This window comes from Mobula hypostoma, chromosome 1, assembly GCF_963921235.1.
Source record: "Mobula hypostoma chromosome 1, sMobHyp1.1, whole genome shotgun sequence".
NCBI classification, from domain to species: Eukaryota; Metazoa; Chordata; class Chondrichthyes; order Myliobatiformes; family Myliobatidae; genus Mobula; species Mobula hypostoma.
Window position 1 is genome coordinate 25729659 of NC_086097.1, and position 12930 is coordinate 25742588.

At 41.0% G+C, this 12930-nt stretch overlaps 1 protein-coding gene across 6 annotated transcripts in view; it reads right to left on the minus strand.

The window, feature by feature from the left end:
- The window catches only part of LOC134344680 (centrosomal protein of 128 kDa), a 664526-nt gene that overhangs the window by 636575 nt on the left and 15021 nt on the right, over positions 1 to 12930 (minus strand). For all 6 annotated transcript variants that reach the window (XM_063044801.1, XM_063044787.1, XM_063044794.1 and 3 more), the window contains exons 3-4: positions 9567 to 9653; positions 3693 to 3804 (exon numbers count right to left, since the gene is read on the minus strand). In XM_063044801.1, coding sequence (XP_062900871.1) covers positions 3693 to 3804; positions 9567 to 9653 — 199 coding nt within the window. The remainder of the gene's footprint in view (positions 1 to 3692; positions 3805 to 9566; positions 9654 to 12930) is intronic.

Consider the following 12930-nt stretch of genomic DNA (forward strand, 5'->3'; position numbering starts at 1 on the left):
AGATGAAACAGGCATAATAAATAATGAGCAAATTAAATGATTTAAATGGGAATTACAAAAGATTCTGTGGTCCTTTCTAAACAGAGTGCAACTGACAACAGTTTAAACTAAGGACTGAACTTTTTTCTGGTTCAGAAAGAAAATATTATACAACTCAAAACAAGTCAAATTTAAGGATAACAGAAATTAGAAAAACAAAAAGGTGCCAGACAACTGGAGTTTAGCAAATGTACCTACTATTTTAAGTCGCCAATTAATCAAGGGAACACAAGAGCTCTTTTAGGTACGATAAACACTGGAGTCCATGCAAGAATATGAACAAAACATCCAAGGAGGTTCAATATAATGAAGTCAACAGAGCTCAGAAAGGAAAAGCATTTTCAGGCAACATTGAATATTTGTAATAGGAACATAAAGTATAGACAAATACAACACATATGACAAGTGGCCTTTTGTAAGAGACAAACTTTAAAAAAGTATATTAGGGTTGACTTGCCAACATCAAATGACAGTATAGTCAGATTAACAGACTGTTCAGCCCATTGAGTCCATGCCAACAATCAACCGCCATTTACAATAATCCTACATTCATCTTGTTTTTTCATTCTCCCCACATTCTCATCAATGGCCCCAATTCCTACCACTCACCTACATAGCAGCACCAATTCACAGTGGACAACTAACTTTACAACTCAGCAGTTACAGGGAGAATGTGCCTGCAACTGAATGTGCCACATTGGTGCTCAGAGTTTAACTTGGGTATCTCGCATTACAAGACAAGGGCTCTATTAGGTGTGGCAATAAACTTTCTACAAATTTACAACCGAAGATTGAGAAGCAGGTTCTGATTTAGCATGGATAAACAATAAATTATGTGAATTGTGGATAGAACATCAGTGTCAGCTCTGATATCCCAAAATATCATCTGGCCAGTTAGAGTCCAGAACACTGCCACTGTGAGTGATAAATGGCAGAGGGAAAAACTGACACTAAACAAACTAAATTATAAACGAGAAACTCAAAGAAAAAGTCATGATGGGGAAAAAATTCTAACTAATGTACCATCAATGAAGTTGCTGACAGTGGAGTATTGATAAGAAGTCTATCGCTAGGAAAAGCATTGATAAATGCAGAATCTGGTTAAGGTTTTGTTTGGAAATATGAGAATGAGCAGGGGTCAGGCAAATAACTACTTAATATTCAATATTATGGCAGATTCTTCCACTTATCATCAACCATTTTCACCATTTGATCACCATTAACCCATTCCCTTAATGTCCAAATACCTATTGAACCCAGTTTTGAATAGTCTCAATGACTGACCAAACACAACTTAAGTACAACAAATTTACAACCCCCCATGTAATTTCTCCATATTTCATTCCCAGTTTGCCAATCCCTCATCCTGTGACTGTACCCTAAACTCTAGATCCTACAACTAAAATTTGGAGGGTAGTACAACTACTATCCTCCAAATCTCTCTTTGAATCTGTGTACCTCAACGAATTTACCTTGGGTGTTCTTAAAATTCAGTGAATATGGGTCAACGCAAACACGAGGAAATCTGCAGATGCTGAAAATTCAAGCAACACAGGGTCTCAGCCTGAAACGTCGACTGTGCTTCTTCCTATGGATGCTGCCTGGCCTGCTGTGTTCCACCAGCATTTTGAATATGGGTCAATACTACTTGATCTCTTAAAGACAAGTGCTACATTTCAATGCTGCACCAAAATATCTCTTGAGGGCAGCACAGTTGCATAGCAGTTATCGTAATGCTTTACACCACCAGCAATCACAATCAAGGTTCAATTCCCACCGCTGTCTGTATGGGTTTCTACCAGGTCCTCTGATTTCGCCTACATTCCAGATGTTGTACAGGTTATCGTTAGTAAAGTTCTGGGAATGCTACACTGATACTAGAAGCATAGCTGCCCCCAGCACATCCTCAGTCTGTGTCGGTCACTGGTGCAAGTAGCACATTTCACTGTGTGTTTCAATGTACAAACCCCATTTCCAGAAAAGTTGGGATATTTTCCAAAATGCAATAAAAACAAAAATCTGTGATATGTAAATTCACGTGAACCTTTATTTAACTGACAAAAGTACAAAGAAAAGATTTTCAATAGTTTTACCGACCAACTTAATTGTAGTTTGTAAACATACACAAATTTAGAATTTGATGGCTGCAACACACTCAACAAAAGTTGGGGCAGAGGCATGTTTACCATTGTGTTACATCGCCTTTCCTTTTAATAACACTTTTTAATCCTTTTGGAACTGAGGATACTAATTGTAGTAGATTTGCAATTGGAAATTTTGTCCATTCTTGCTTGATATAAGACTTCAGCTGCTCAACAGTCCGTGGTCTCCATTGTCTGATTCTCCTCTTCATGATGCGCCATACATTTTCAATAGGAGATAGATCTGGACTTGCAGCAGGCCAGTCAAGCACACGCACTCTGTGTCTACAAAGTCACGCTGTTGTAGCCCGTGCAGAATGTGGTCTGGCATTGTCCTGCTGAAATAAGCATGGACGTCCCGGGAAGAGACGTCGCCTTGATGGCAACATATGTCTCTCTAAAATCCTCAGAGTCAATGGTACCTTCACATACATGCAACTCACCCACGCTGTGGGCACTGATGCACCCCCATACCATCACAGATGCTGGCTTTTGCACCTTTCGCTGATAACAATCTGGATGGTCGTTTTCATCTTTGGCACGGAGAACTCGACGTCTGGTTTTTCCGAAAACTAGCTGAAATGTGGACTCATCTGACCACAGCACACTGTTCCACAGTCTTTTGGTCCATCTGAGATGAGCTCAGGCCCAGAGAACTCGCCGGCGTTTCTGCATAGAGTTGATGTATGGCTTCCTCCTTGCGTAATACAGTTTCAAGTTGCATTTCTGGATGCAGCGACCGACTGTGTTGAGTGACAATGGTTTTCCGAAGTACTCCCGAGCCCAGGTGGCTATAATTGTCACAGTAGCATGACGTTTTTTCAGGCAGTGCCGCCTGAGGGCTCGAAGATCACGCGCATTCAACAGTGGTTTCCGACCTTGCCCTTTACGCACTGAGATGTCTCTGAATTCTCTGAACCTTTCAAAATATTATGTACTGTAGATGTTAAAAGACCTAAATTCTCTGCAATCTTGCGTTGAGAAATGTTCCTCTTGAACTGACTAACAATTCTCTCAAGAATTTTGGCACAAAGGGGTGAGCCACGACCCATCCTTGCTTGCAAAGACTGAGCCTTTGATGGATGCTACTTTTATACCCAGTCAGGATACCTCACCTGCTACCAATTAGCCTGCTTAATGTGGAGTCTTCCAAACCGGTGTTACTTGAATATCCTGTGCACTTTTCAATCTTATTTTAACTCTGTCCCAACTTTTGTTGAGTGTGTTGCAGCCATCAAATTCTAAATTTCTGTATGTTTACAAAATACAATTAAGTTGGTCAGTAAAACTATTGAAAATCTTTTCTTTGTACTTTTGCCAGTTAAATAAAGGTTTACGTGAATTAACACATCACAGATTTTTGTTTTTATTGCATTTTGGAAAATATCCCAACTTTTCTGGAAATGGGGTTTGTATATGTGACAAATAAAGGTAACCTTTATCATCTTTGATTACATTGAGATCTGAAGAAAAACACAGCATTTTATGGCCTAACCATAACATCTCCTTTACCTGCAGCTGAGTCACTTTGCAGATCACTTGCACGAAGAGGAGCTATTCCAGCATTTCTGCTCAATCGCTGGCTTCGCAGTTCATCAATGGATTGTTCTAAATTATCTCGCAGCTTCAAAAAAAATATGGTAGAATTGTATTATGTTGCTGTTTCAATATATCATTTCAATTTTGATAATAAGGACGGTTCAAGACAAATTCTCCATAAATCATACTGTAGGAGGAGTATTAGGCCATTTGGCTCAACCAGTCTGTTCTGCTATTTTCATCATGGCTGATTTATTAACTCTCTCAACCCCATTCTCTTACCTTCTCCCCATAACCTTTGTTGCTCTCACTAATCAAGAACCTAGCAACCTCCTCTTTAAATGCACCAAATGACTTCACCTCCAGAACCATATGTGGCAATGAATTCCTCAGATTCACCACGATTTGGCTAAAGAAATTCCTCCCTATCTCTGTTCTAAAGGGTCATCCTTCTTTTCTGAAGCTGTGCCCTCTGGTCCTAGACCTCCCCACCATTGGAAGCATCCTCTCCACATCCACTCTAGGCCTTTCAATATTCAACAGATTTCAATGAGATCCTTCCTCATTCTTCTTAAGTCCAGTGTATACAGGCCCAGAGCCATCAAACTCTCTTGGTACATTAAGATTTTCACTCCCAGTACCATTGTCATCACCCCCATCAGGACCCTCTCCAACACCAGCACCTGGTCTCTGGTTAAGGGGACCAAAACTACTCACAAACTCCAACTACAGATTGACCAATGCCTTATAAAGTGTCAGCATTATATCCTTGCTTATTTTTATTACTATTGAAGCTATGCAGTGGAATGACTCAAGACTGCACTAGAGATTATGGCATAGAAGGAAGCCATACAGCGCACACTGCCCATGCCAAGTTTGAGGATTTACAAAATAAAACAAATATCAAAGAGCCACAAAGCACAGCAATGTATTCAGAAGACATTCATCCCAGAAGGTAGAAGTACATGACCTAAAATCAGATAGGGCACCAACAAATTTCAATGCTGAAAGATATTTTCTTAACCCTCAAGATACTAAAATGCAGATTTACTCTTTGAGTTCTGACCTTGCACAATGAGAGTAAATACCAAGAAAAGCCTTCTATAAAATAATGTTGAAAATATGTAGAATCCCACCACACAGTAAAATCTTTCATAATTTAAGTGGTCTTCCACACGCAAAATAAAATTTCTGGCATGGTAGCGCAGCAGACAGCACAACACTTCACAGCGCCAGTGATAGTGTTTGAGGTTCAACTCCTGACACCGTCTGTAAGAAGTCTGTATGTTCTTCCCGTGACTGTGTGGATTCCCTTCAGATGTTCCATAGGTTAGGCTTAGTAAGATGTGGGCATACTGCGCTGGCACTGTAAAGATGGCAACATTTGTGGGCTGACCCCGGCCAATAAGACCATAAGATATAGGAGCAGAAGTAGGCCATTCAGCCCATCGAGTCTGCTTCGCCATTCAATCATGGGCTGATCCAATCACCCCCACTCCTCTGCTTTCTCCCCATACCCTTTGATGCTCCAGCTAATCAAGAACCTATCTATCTCTGCCTTAAATGCACCCAATGACTTGGCCTCCACAGCCACTTGTGGCAACATCTCCCTCCTAAATGGACGTCCTTCAATCCTGAAGTTGTGCCCTCTTGTCCTAGACTCCCCTACCATGGGAAATAACTTTGTCATATCTAATCTGTTCAGGCCTTTCAACATGCGGAATGTTTCTATGAGATCACTCCCTCATTCTCCTGAACTCCAGAGAATATAGCCCAAGAGCTGCCAGACGTTCCTCATATGGTAACCCTTTCATTCCTGGAATCATTCTCGTGAATCTTCTCTGAACCCTCTCCAATGTCAGTATATCCTTTCTAGAATAAGGAGCCCAAAACTGCACACAATACTCTAAGTGTAGTCTCACGAGTGCCTTATAGAGCCTCAACATCACATCCCTGCTCTTATATTCTATACCTCTAAAAATGAATGCCAACATTGCCTTTGCCTTCTTCACCACTGACTCAACCTGGAGGTTAACCTTTAGGCACGTGGCCAAGTGGTTAAGGCATTGGACTAGCGACCTGAAGGTTAAGAGTTCAAGCCCCAGCCGAGGGAATGTGTTGTGTCCTTGAGCAAGGCACTTAATCACACGTTGCTCTGCAACGACACTGGTGCCAAGCTGTATGGGTCCTAATGCCCTTCCCTTGGACAACATTGGTGTCATGGAGAGGGGAGACTTGCAGCATGAGCAACTGCTGGTCTTCCACACAACCTTGCCCAGGCCTGCGCCCTAGAGAGTGAAGACTTTCCAGGCACAGATCCATGGTCTCACAAGACTAACGGATGCCTTTACTTTATCCTGCACAAGGACTCCCAAGTCCCTTTGCATCTCTGCATTCTGAATTCTCTCCCCATCTAAATAATAGTCTGCCCGTTTATTTCTTTCACTAAAGTGCATGACCATACACTTTCCAACATAGTATTTCATTTCCCACTTCTTTGCCCATTCCCCCAAACTATCTAAGTCTCTCTGCAGGCTCTCTGTTTCCTCAACACTACCTGCTCCTCCATCTATCTTTGTATCATCAGCAAATCCATTAATCCCATAGTGCAAATCATTGACGTACGTTGGAAAAAGCAGTGGTCACAATACCGAACCCTGTGGAACTCCACTGGTAACTGGCAGCCAGCCAGAGTAGGATCCCTTTATTTCCACTCTCTATTTTCTGCTGATCAGCCAATGCTCTACCCATGCTAGCAACTCCGCTGTAATTCCATGGGATCTTATCTTGTTAAGCAGCCTCATGTGCAGCACCTTGTCAAAGGCCTTCTGGAAATTCAAGTATACCACATCTACTACATCTCCTTTGTCTACCCGGCTTGCAATTTCTTCCAAAAATTGCAGTAGGTTCGTCAGGCAGGATTTTCCTTTCAGGAAACCACGCTGGCTTTGGTCTATCTTGTCACGTGCCTCCAGGTACTCCGTAATCTCATCCCTAACAATCGATTCCAACAACTTCCCAATCACTGATGTCAGGCTAACAGGTCTATAGTTTCCTTTCTGCTGCCTCCCACTCTTCTTAAATAGTGGACTAGCATTTGCAATTTTCCAGTCATCCAGTACAATGCCAGAATCTATCGATTCTTGAAAGATCATCGTCAATGCCTCCACAATGTCTCCAGCTACTTCCTTCAGAACCCCAGGGTGCATTCCATCAGATCCAGGAGATTTATCCACCCTCAGACCATTAAGCTTCCTGAACACCTTCTCAGTAATAATTTTCACTGCACATGCTTCACTTTCCTGACACTCGAGTGTCCGGTGTGCTACAGATGTCTTCCACTGTGAAGACTGATGCAAAATACCTATTCAGTTCCTCTGCCATCTTTGCGTCTCTCATTACAATATCTCCAGTGTCATTTTCTATTCGTCCTATATCTACCTTCAACTCTCTTTTTACCCTTTGTATAATTAAAAAAGCTTTTAGCATCTTCTTTGATATTAGTTGCCAGCTTCCTTTCATAATACCTCCCCCAGAAGAGGCCCCAATGATCCAGGAACTTGAAACCCTGCCCCCTACACCAGTCTCTCAGTCACGCATTAATATGCCTGATCATACTATTCTTGCTCTTGTTAGTATGTGGCACAGGCAGCAATCCTGAGATTACTACCCTGAAGGTCCTACTTTACAGCTTGGACTGTGATGGCCATTGATGCAAACGATGCTTTTCACTGCATGCTTCAATATACATGTGACAAATACAGCTAATCTTTAATCACTCTTTAATCTTTTGTTCATTGAATATTGGTGTGAAGTTGATACAGAGAAAGCAACATGGTAGGGGTTGGGTAAAGGAGAGGACAAGAATTTCCAAAAATTAATATGAGGAAAATAGAAAATAAATCAAAGCCTGCAAATAATCATGATGTAATTCCCAGAAAGTGTACCACCCTCAGTACTGCTTAACACAGTGTTCAAAATGCACTCAATACAAAACTACCGTAACGAATTGCAATAATGGTTATAAAGGCAAAGTCGAAAAATACTGCTGTTTCTGTTGCTGAATGAAGAAACAGTTGATTGTGCTCTACAGTGTGTGACCAATACACAGATTCAATCTTCATCTTAGTCTTATGATAACCAAACTCAGTTATAGGACAGCTACAGATGGAATAAGGATTACAAGCCACTTTACTTTCTTTGGAGTCCTTGTTTAAAAAAATCAAAGGAACTCTTTGTCAAAACAATAGCTTATTTTTTTTCTACCGTTCTTCTCATTAAGCAGTACATGCTTTGATATTGCACTTCTAGAAGTAAACATCAAAACAAAAAAAACAAGATATTTGAGTTTGAGGAGACCATGCTTTTTAAGTACCTGATGATGCAAAAATTCACAAAAGAAACTTTACTTTCAGCCTCTTTTGTTGTAAGTACTGAAGATATGACCAACTCCAAATAGGGAACATTGCTAGTCAACCTCCCTACAACCTGCTGACTTTTCAAACAGCTTCAGAATCTGATTATGATTTTCCTGAAGTCAATTTTATTGGAATGAAATTGTTGTGGTGCCGATTTCCGATCGCGTCGTCTCTGATCTGGGCCGACAATTACGTGTTGGCGGCACCTAATTAATTAGCAAGTTTATTTCGGCTTTTTTCTTAAAGATGTGCTGTGTGCCTCCCGGCTACCTTTGCATCCTCCGCAAAACGGTATCTGTCCGTGGCCTGGGATTTAGGGTGGTGGGACACTGGGGTGTCATCTCGTCACCCGTTTCCATTAAAGCAGGCAGGTCATCTTCTTCTATCTCTGCCCGCCTCAATGTCGAAGGTCGAGGTTCGTCGTCTGCTGTGGCTGATGTGGAAGGCTTGCTTGACTGCTGAGCCTTGCGCATTTTTCTATCACACAGTTCTTTAATAAGGACTCAAACCATCCTGCAAATTTCCCCTAAACCGACGTACCCTTTCAAAATTAAGGTTGTACTTTATCATTACTCATTCGGTTTCCATTGTTATCCTTTTTTCTTCCAATTGCATCAGCTCTTCATCTGTCAGTTCTTGGTGATGGGATGCCAAAACTTCTTCAATATCATGTTCGTCAGCTTCCACAAGCCAAACTCACGTTGTCCTTACTTCGTTCACCACGATCAAAATGCTTAATAATGTCTAGTTTTACCGTAAGTGTAACACCCTTACCAGCTCTTTCAGGCTTTTCCGATACCATAGAACTCATCTTGCAAACAGCTGCTCACAGGCACGTGTTAAAGCAAAGCAGTTGCGAATCCGGGGGAGAGCAGCTGCTCGGGGCACACTGCCTTTTATCGCACGCTGATTTTTTTGCGCCCTGAATTTCTTTCCGTAAAAGTGAAAACACCTTCTGAAAGCGAAAATAGGGTACTAATGTAGGTCTTTCGTAACAGTGAGGTTTCATAAAGCGAACGTTCGAAAAGCGGGGGACACCTGTAGTCATTTTGTATTTGGCTCAGTACTTAAAATTTAATACTGGAAAGTATTAAACTGGTTTCTTTGATAATGAGGAACTATGTCATCGTCAAGGCCCTGGGAATCTTTGACTGTTTAGCAACATATAAATCAACAGTTTTTGGCTATAATTTTTATTATTAATATTAATTTATAATTCTATTTATTTAGAGTGGACAGTTAGTGTGTTTTTCCAAGGACAGCGACAACTAATACCAGAGGACATCTAGGCAGAGCAAATTAAAACTTCTTCCTCGCAGAAAAGGTTCGATTGTTCACTCGATCTTTCAGCTGGGTGAATGCATACTGCTGACCTGTAGAAGGGCAAGATAAAGAACATTTGGATGGTTTATCTTTTACTGGTACATACCTGTGCCACTGCCTCCATTTGTTCATTGGTATAGCCCCTGTACCGTCCCAGCATCCGATCCACAGCCTTCAGGTCTCGACTGGTGTCCTGAAATTAACTCAAGCTTTAAGAGAACTTCTCAAAAAAAAAATAATGCTATGACCATCACTGGTTCTAATCTTTTTAAAGTGGACAAACCAATTTAATTAAACAAAATAGCAACAGATATCATTATTTTTAAACACAAGAGATTCTGCAGATGCTGGAAATCTAGTGGAACACATACGAAATGCTGGAGGAACTCAGCAGGCCAGGCAGTATCTATAGACGGGAATAAACAGATTGACAGGGCCTTGGCTTGAAACATTGAATGGTTATTCCTTTCCAAAGATTCTGCCTGACCTACTGAGTTCTTCCAGCGTTTTGTGGGTATCCTTATTTATCTGTAACATTGGAGAAACCCCAAGCAGAAAGCTCTTCAATGTATCTAAAGGAGAAAAAAAAAGTCCTAATAATTGCAATTGCTGCCTCTAAATCTCTTTACAAGACTTTACAAGACTCTTTACAAGACTTTAACATCATTGAACAGCTCTTAAGTGAAAAGAGAAATTAGTTAATGATCAACTGATATCAGTTCTCAAATGTCCCCCAAATTCTCAGTAACACCCACAGATATAAAACCACAAATCTCACCACACCAAACTCTCTCAAGTTTCCTAGATCATCAAGATAACAGCTTCACTCTTCAGAGAATCTGTAACATGCTCTAACATTTAACATCTATTCAAAATCAGGGCATGGGGAGAAATCAGTATTATTTCCAACCATGGGGGTGGGGAGGAGGTAACAGCTTCATACTTCAGAGGGCCTGCAAAACACTATAACATCTAACATCTTCATCATTATGGGGATAGGAAGTGATCAGTGTTATTCCCCACCACAGGGGTGGGGAACGATTTGTAACAGTTTGGAAACAACTGATTTTCCAAAATAATACTAAATCCTTCCTGCCCCTGTTTCTAATATCTACAAATATATATTTAATGTAACTTTTAGGTATTTGGAGGGGACCTCAAAGGCTTTGTTGAAGACAGTCACAGTCACCATATCAAACAAATACTTATGCACATGATAAAAACCTTATTTTTGACACTGATGTTCACTGTAAGATTGCAACACTTGTTACATACAGCTGTTAGGGTGCATTCTCCAGTTACCTTATAAAGGTAACTGTAGCCTTCACTAAAGCTTCTCATAACCAGTTTTGTCAAATAACTTTCTTAATTGGTTGTGAACACAAGAGTTTCCGCAGATGCTTGAAATAACGAGCACACACAGAAATGCTGGAGGAACTCAACAGGTGAGGCAGCTTAGAGATATTGTATTTGCACATTCATTGTTCGTCAGTCTTTATTTGTGGGTGGTTTTTCCATTGATTCTTTTTTATTGCTTTGGTCTATGTACCACATAGCCTACTGTATAATATGGGACTATTTTATGTCGTAGTAACACGTTACTAAGCATGCGCTATTAGGTGCATATTGATCTGTATATATGCATTCAGTTCAGGTTCCGTAAGTAAAAAGCCCTGTTAACTTAGCTCCAGTCTCCAGCGTTTTTATTTATAGTTTTGTTGTGTAACCGGCCACATACACAACAAATTGGTGACGAGGTTAATGAACCTGCATCATATCAGAACGCCGTGTTTTAATTGATAACGGCACTCAGAAGAGGCAGAGTGAGGCCGCGATTCTGAAAAGAAGCAGGAGTTCAGCTGGAGTCAGAAAAGTCGGGAGACCGAAAGACAGAATCGGAGCCGTGGCGCATCCAGACAAGACCACAGCAGGCGCTGGAGCCCAGGGCTGAGGGTCTGCCGGCCTCAGAAGGGAGATAAAAAAAAAGAGGAGCGACACATGCGTCTAGCCAGAGTACACTCACGACACCAGCAAAAAAAAAAGGTCACGTGAGTCAAAAAGAAAACAAAGGACCAGGGTTAGATTCACATAACAAGGATGAATTAACACAACAAGGATGGCGTTAATTGGAACCATTACAGCATTTGATAGTGGCATTGAAGACTGGGCAACTTAGGCTACGTACACACTGGACCGGATAAATCTGTAACCGAAGCTTTTTCTCTTCGTTTTGACCCTCCGTCCACACTGAAACGGCGTTTTCCTCCCCCGAAAATGGAGATTTTCAGAAACGCTCTCCAGAGTGAATAAATCTGAAAACGCTTAATATCCAGCGTAGTGTGTACGGGGTAGCCGTCTATTTTTAAAACCGCTGTAATGACGTGCTGGAACAAATGGTGGCCGCAGCGCGGCATTTCATTGTTTTCATGAACGTAACCTCAAACACCACAACAATATCTGACAATAGATGTGCAGCAGCCTACTGCAACGTTATATAGAAATACAAGATAACACTGATGCAGACACGTTTTATACATTTAACAAGGTGCTTTATTAATGTATTGCTTGTGCAAACATTCAATAGATGCAATTGTCACTTTTGCCCAGTAACTCATTTTATTGCACATGTTAAATACAGCAAAATAATACACAAAGATATGGCAAAAGTAAAGGCAAGCAAATTTCACTTTTGCCCAGTAACAAGCCTTATTGCATTTAGTTGTAGCTGTCATCCCTTTCATCAGTGAAGAGACTATAGCTGTTGGAAATGCTTCTGGACAAACGCGCACCAAGTCTTTCGTTTGGTGATGTAAGTTTTTCTAGTCTGTAACTGGACAAACGTGCACCAAGTATACCATTTCCTCTTCACTTGTTTTCTGTGTGCCCTACACATGCCCAGTAGGAGGAGATTTGCCCAAATATCCATTTTGATGTGGACGGAGGTATTTTTAAAAACGCTTAGTGTGGACGCCTGTCGTTTTTACATGAAACCGGCATTTTCAAAATTATCGTCCACACTAATCGTTTTTGAAAATACCTCCGTCCACATTAAAACAGATATTTGGGTGAATCTCCTCCTACTGGGCATGCGCAGGATACATCTACAGAAAACAAGCGACATGTTTGGTGTCGAATCTCGCTGTGAAAGTGCACGTTTGTGCAGTTACAGACTAGAAAAACTTAAAAGGAATTGCCGTTGGCTCTCGCGCAGGAGGACTTAAAACTAAAAAAAACAAATACTGGAGTGTATGGAGGCAACCAACAGGGAGTTCAGACAGTATGACCCAGCTGACGACGAACATTGAAAAACTGACTAACTCTGTTGCGTTGCACCTTGTTAAATGTATAAAACATGACTGTGTCAATGTTATCTTGTATTTCCATACAATGTTACATTAGGCTGTTATACATCTACTGTCAGAAAAGTACTTGCATAAATAAGTAAACCACCTTTTCCAAGCAAGGACAGA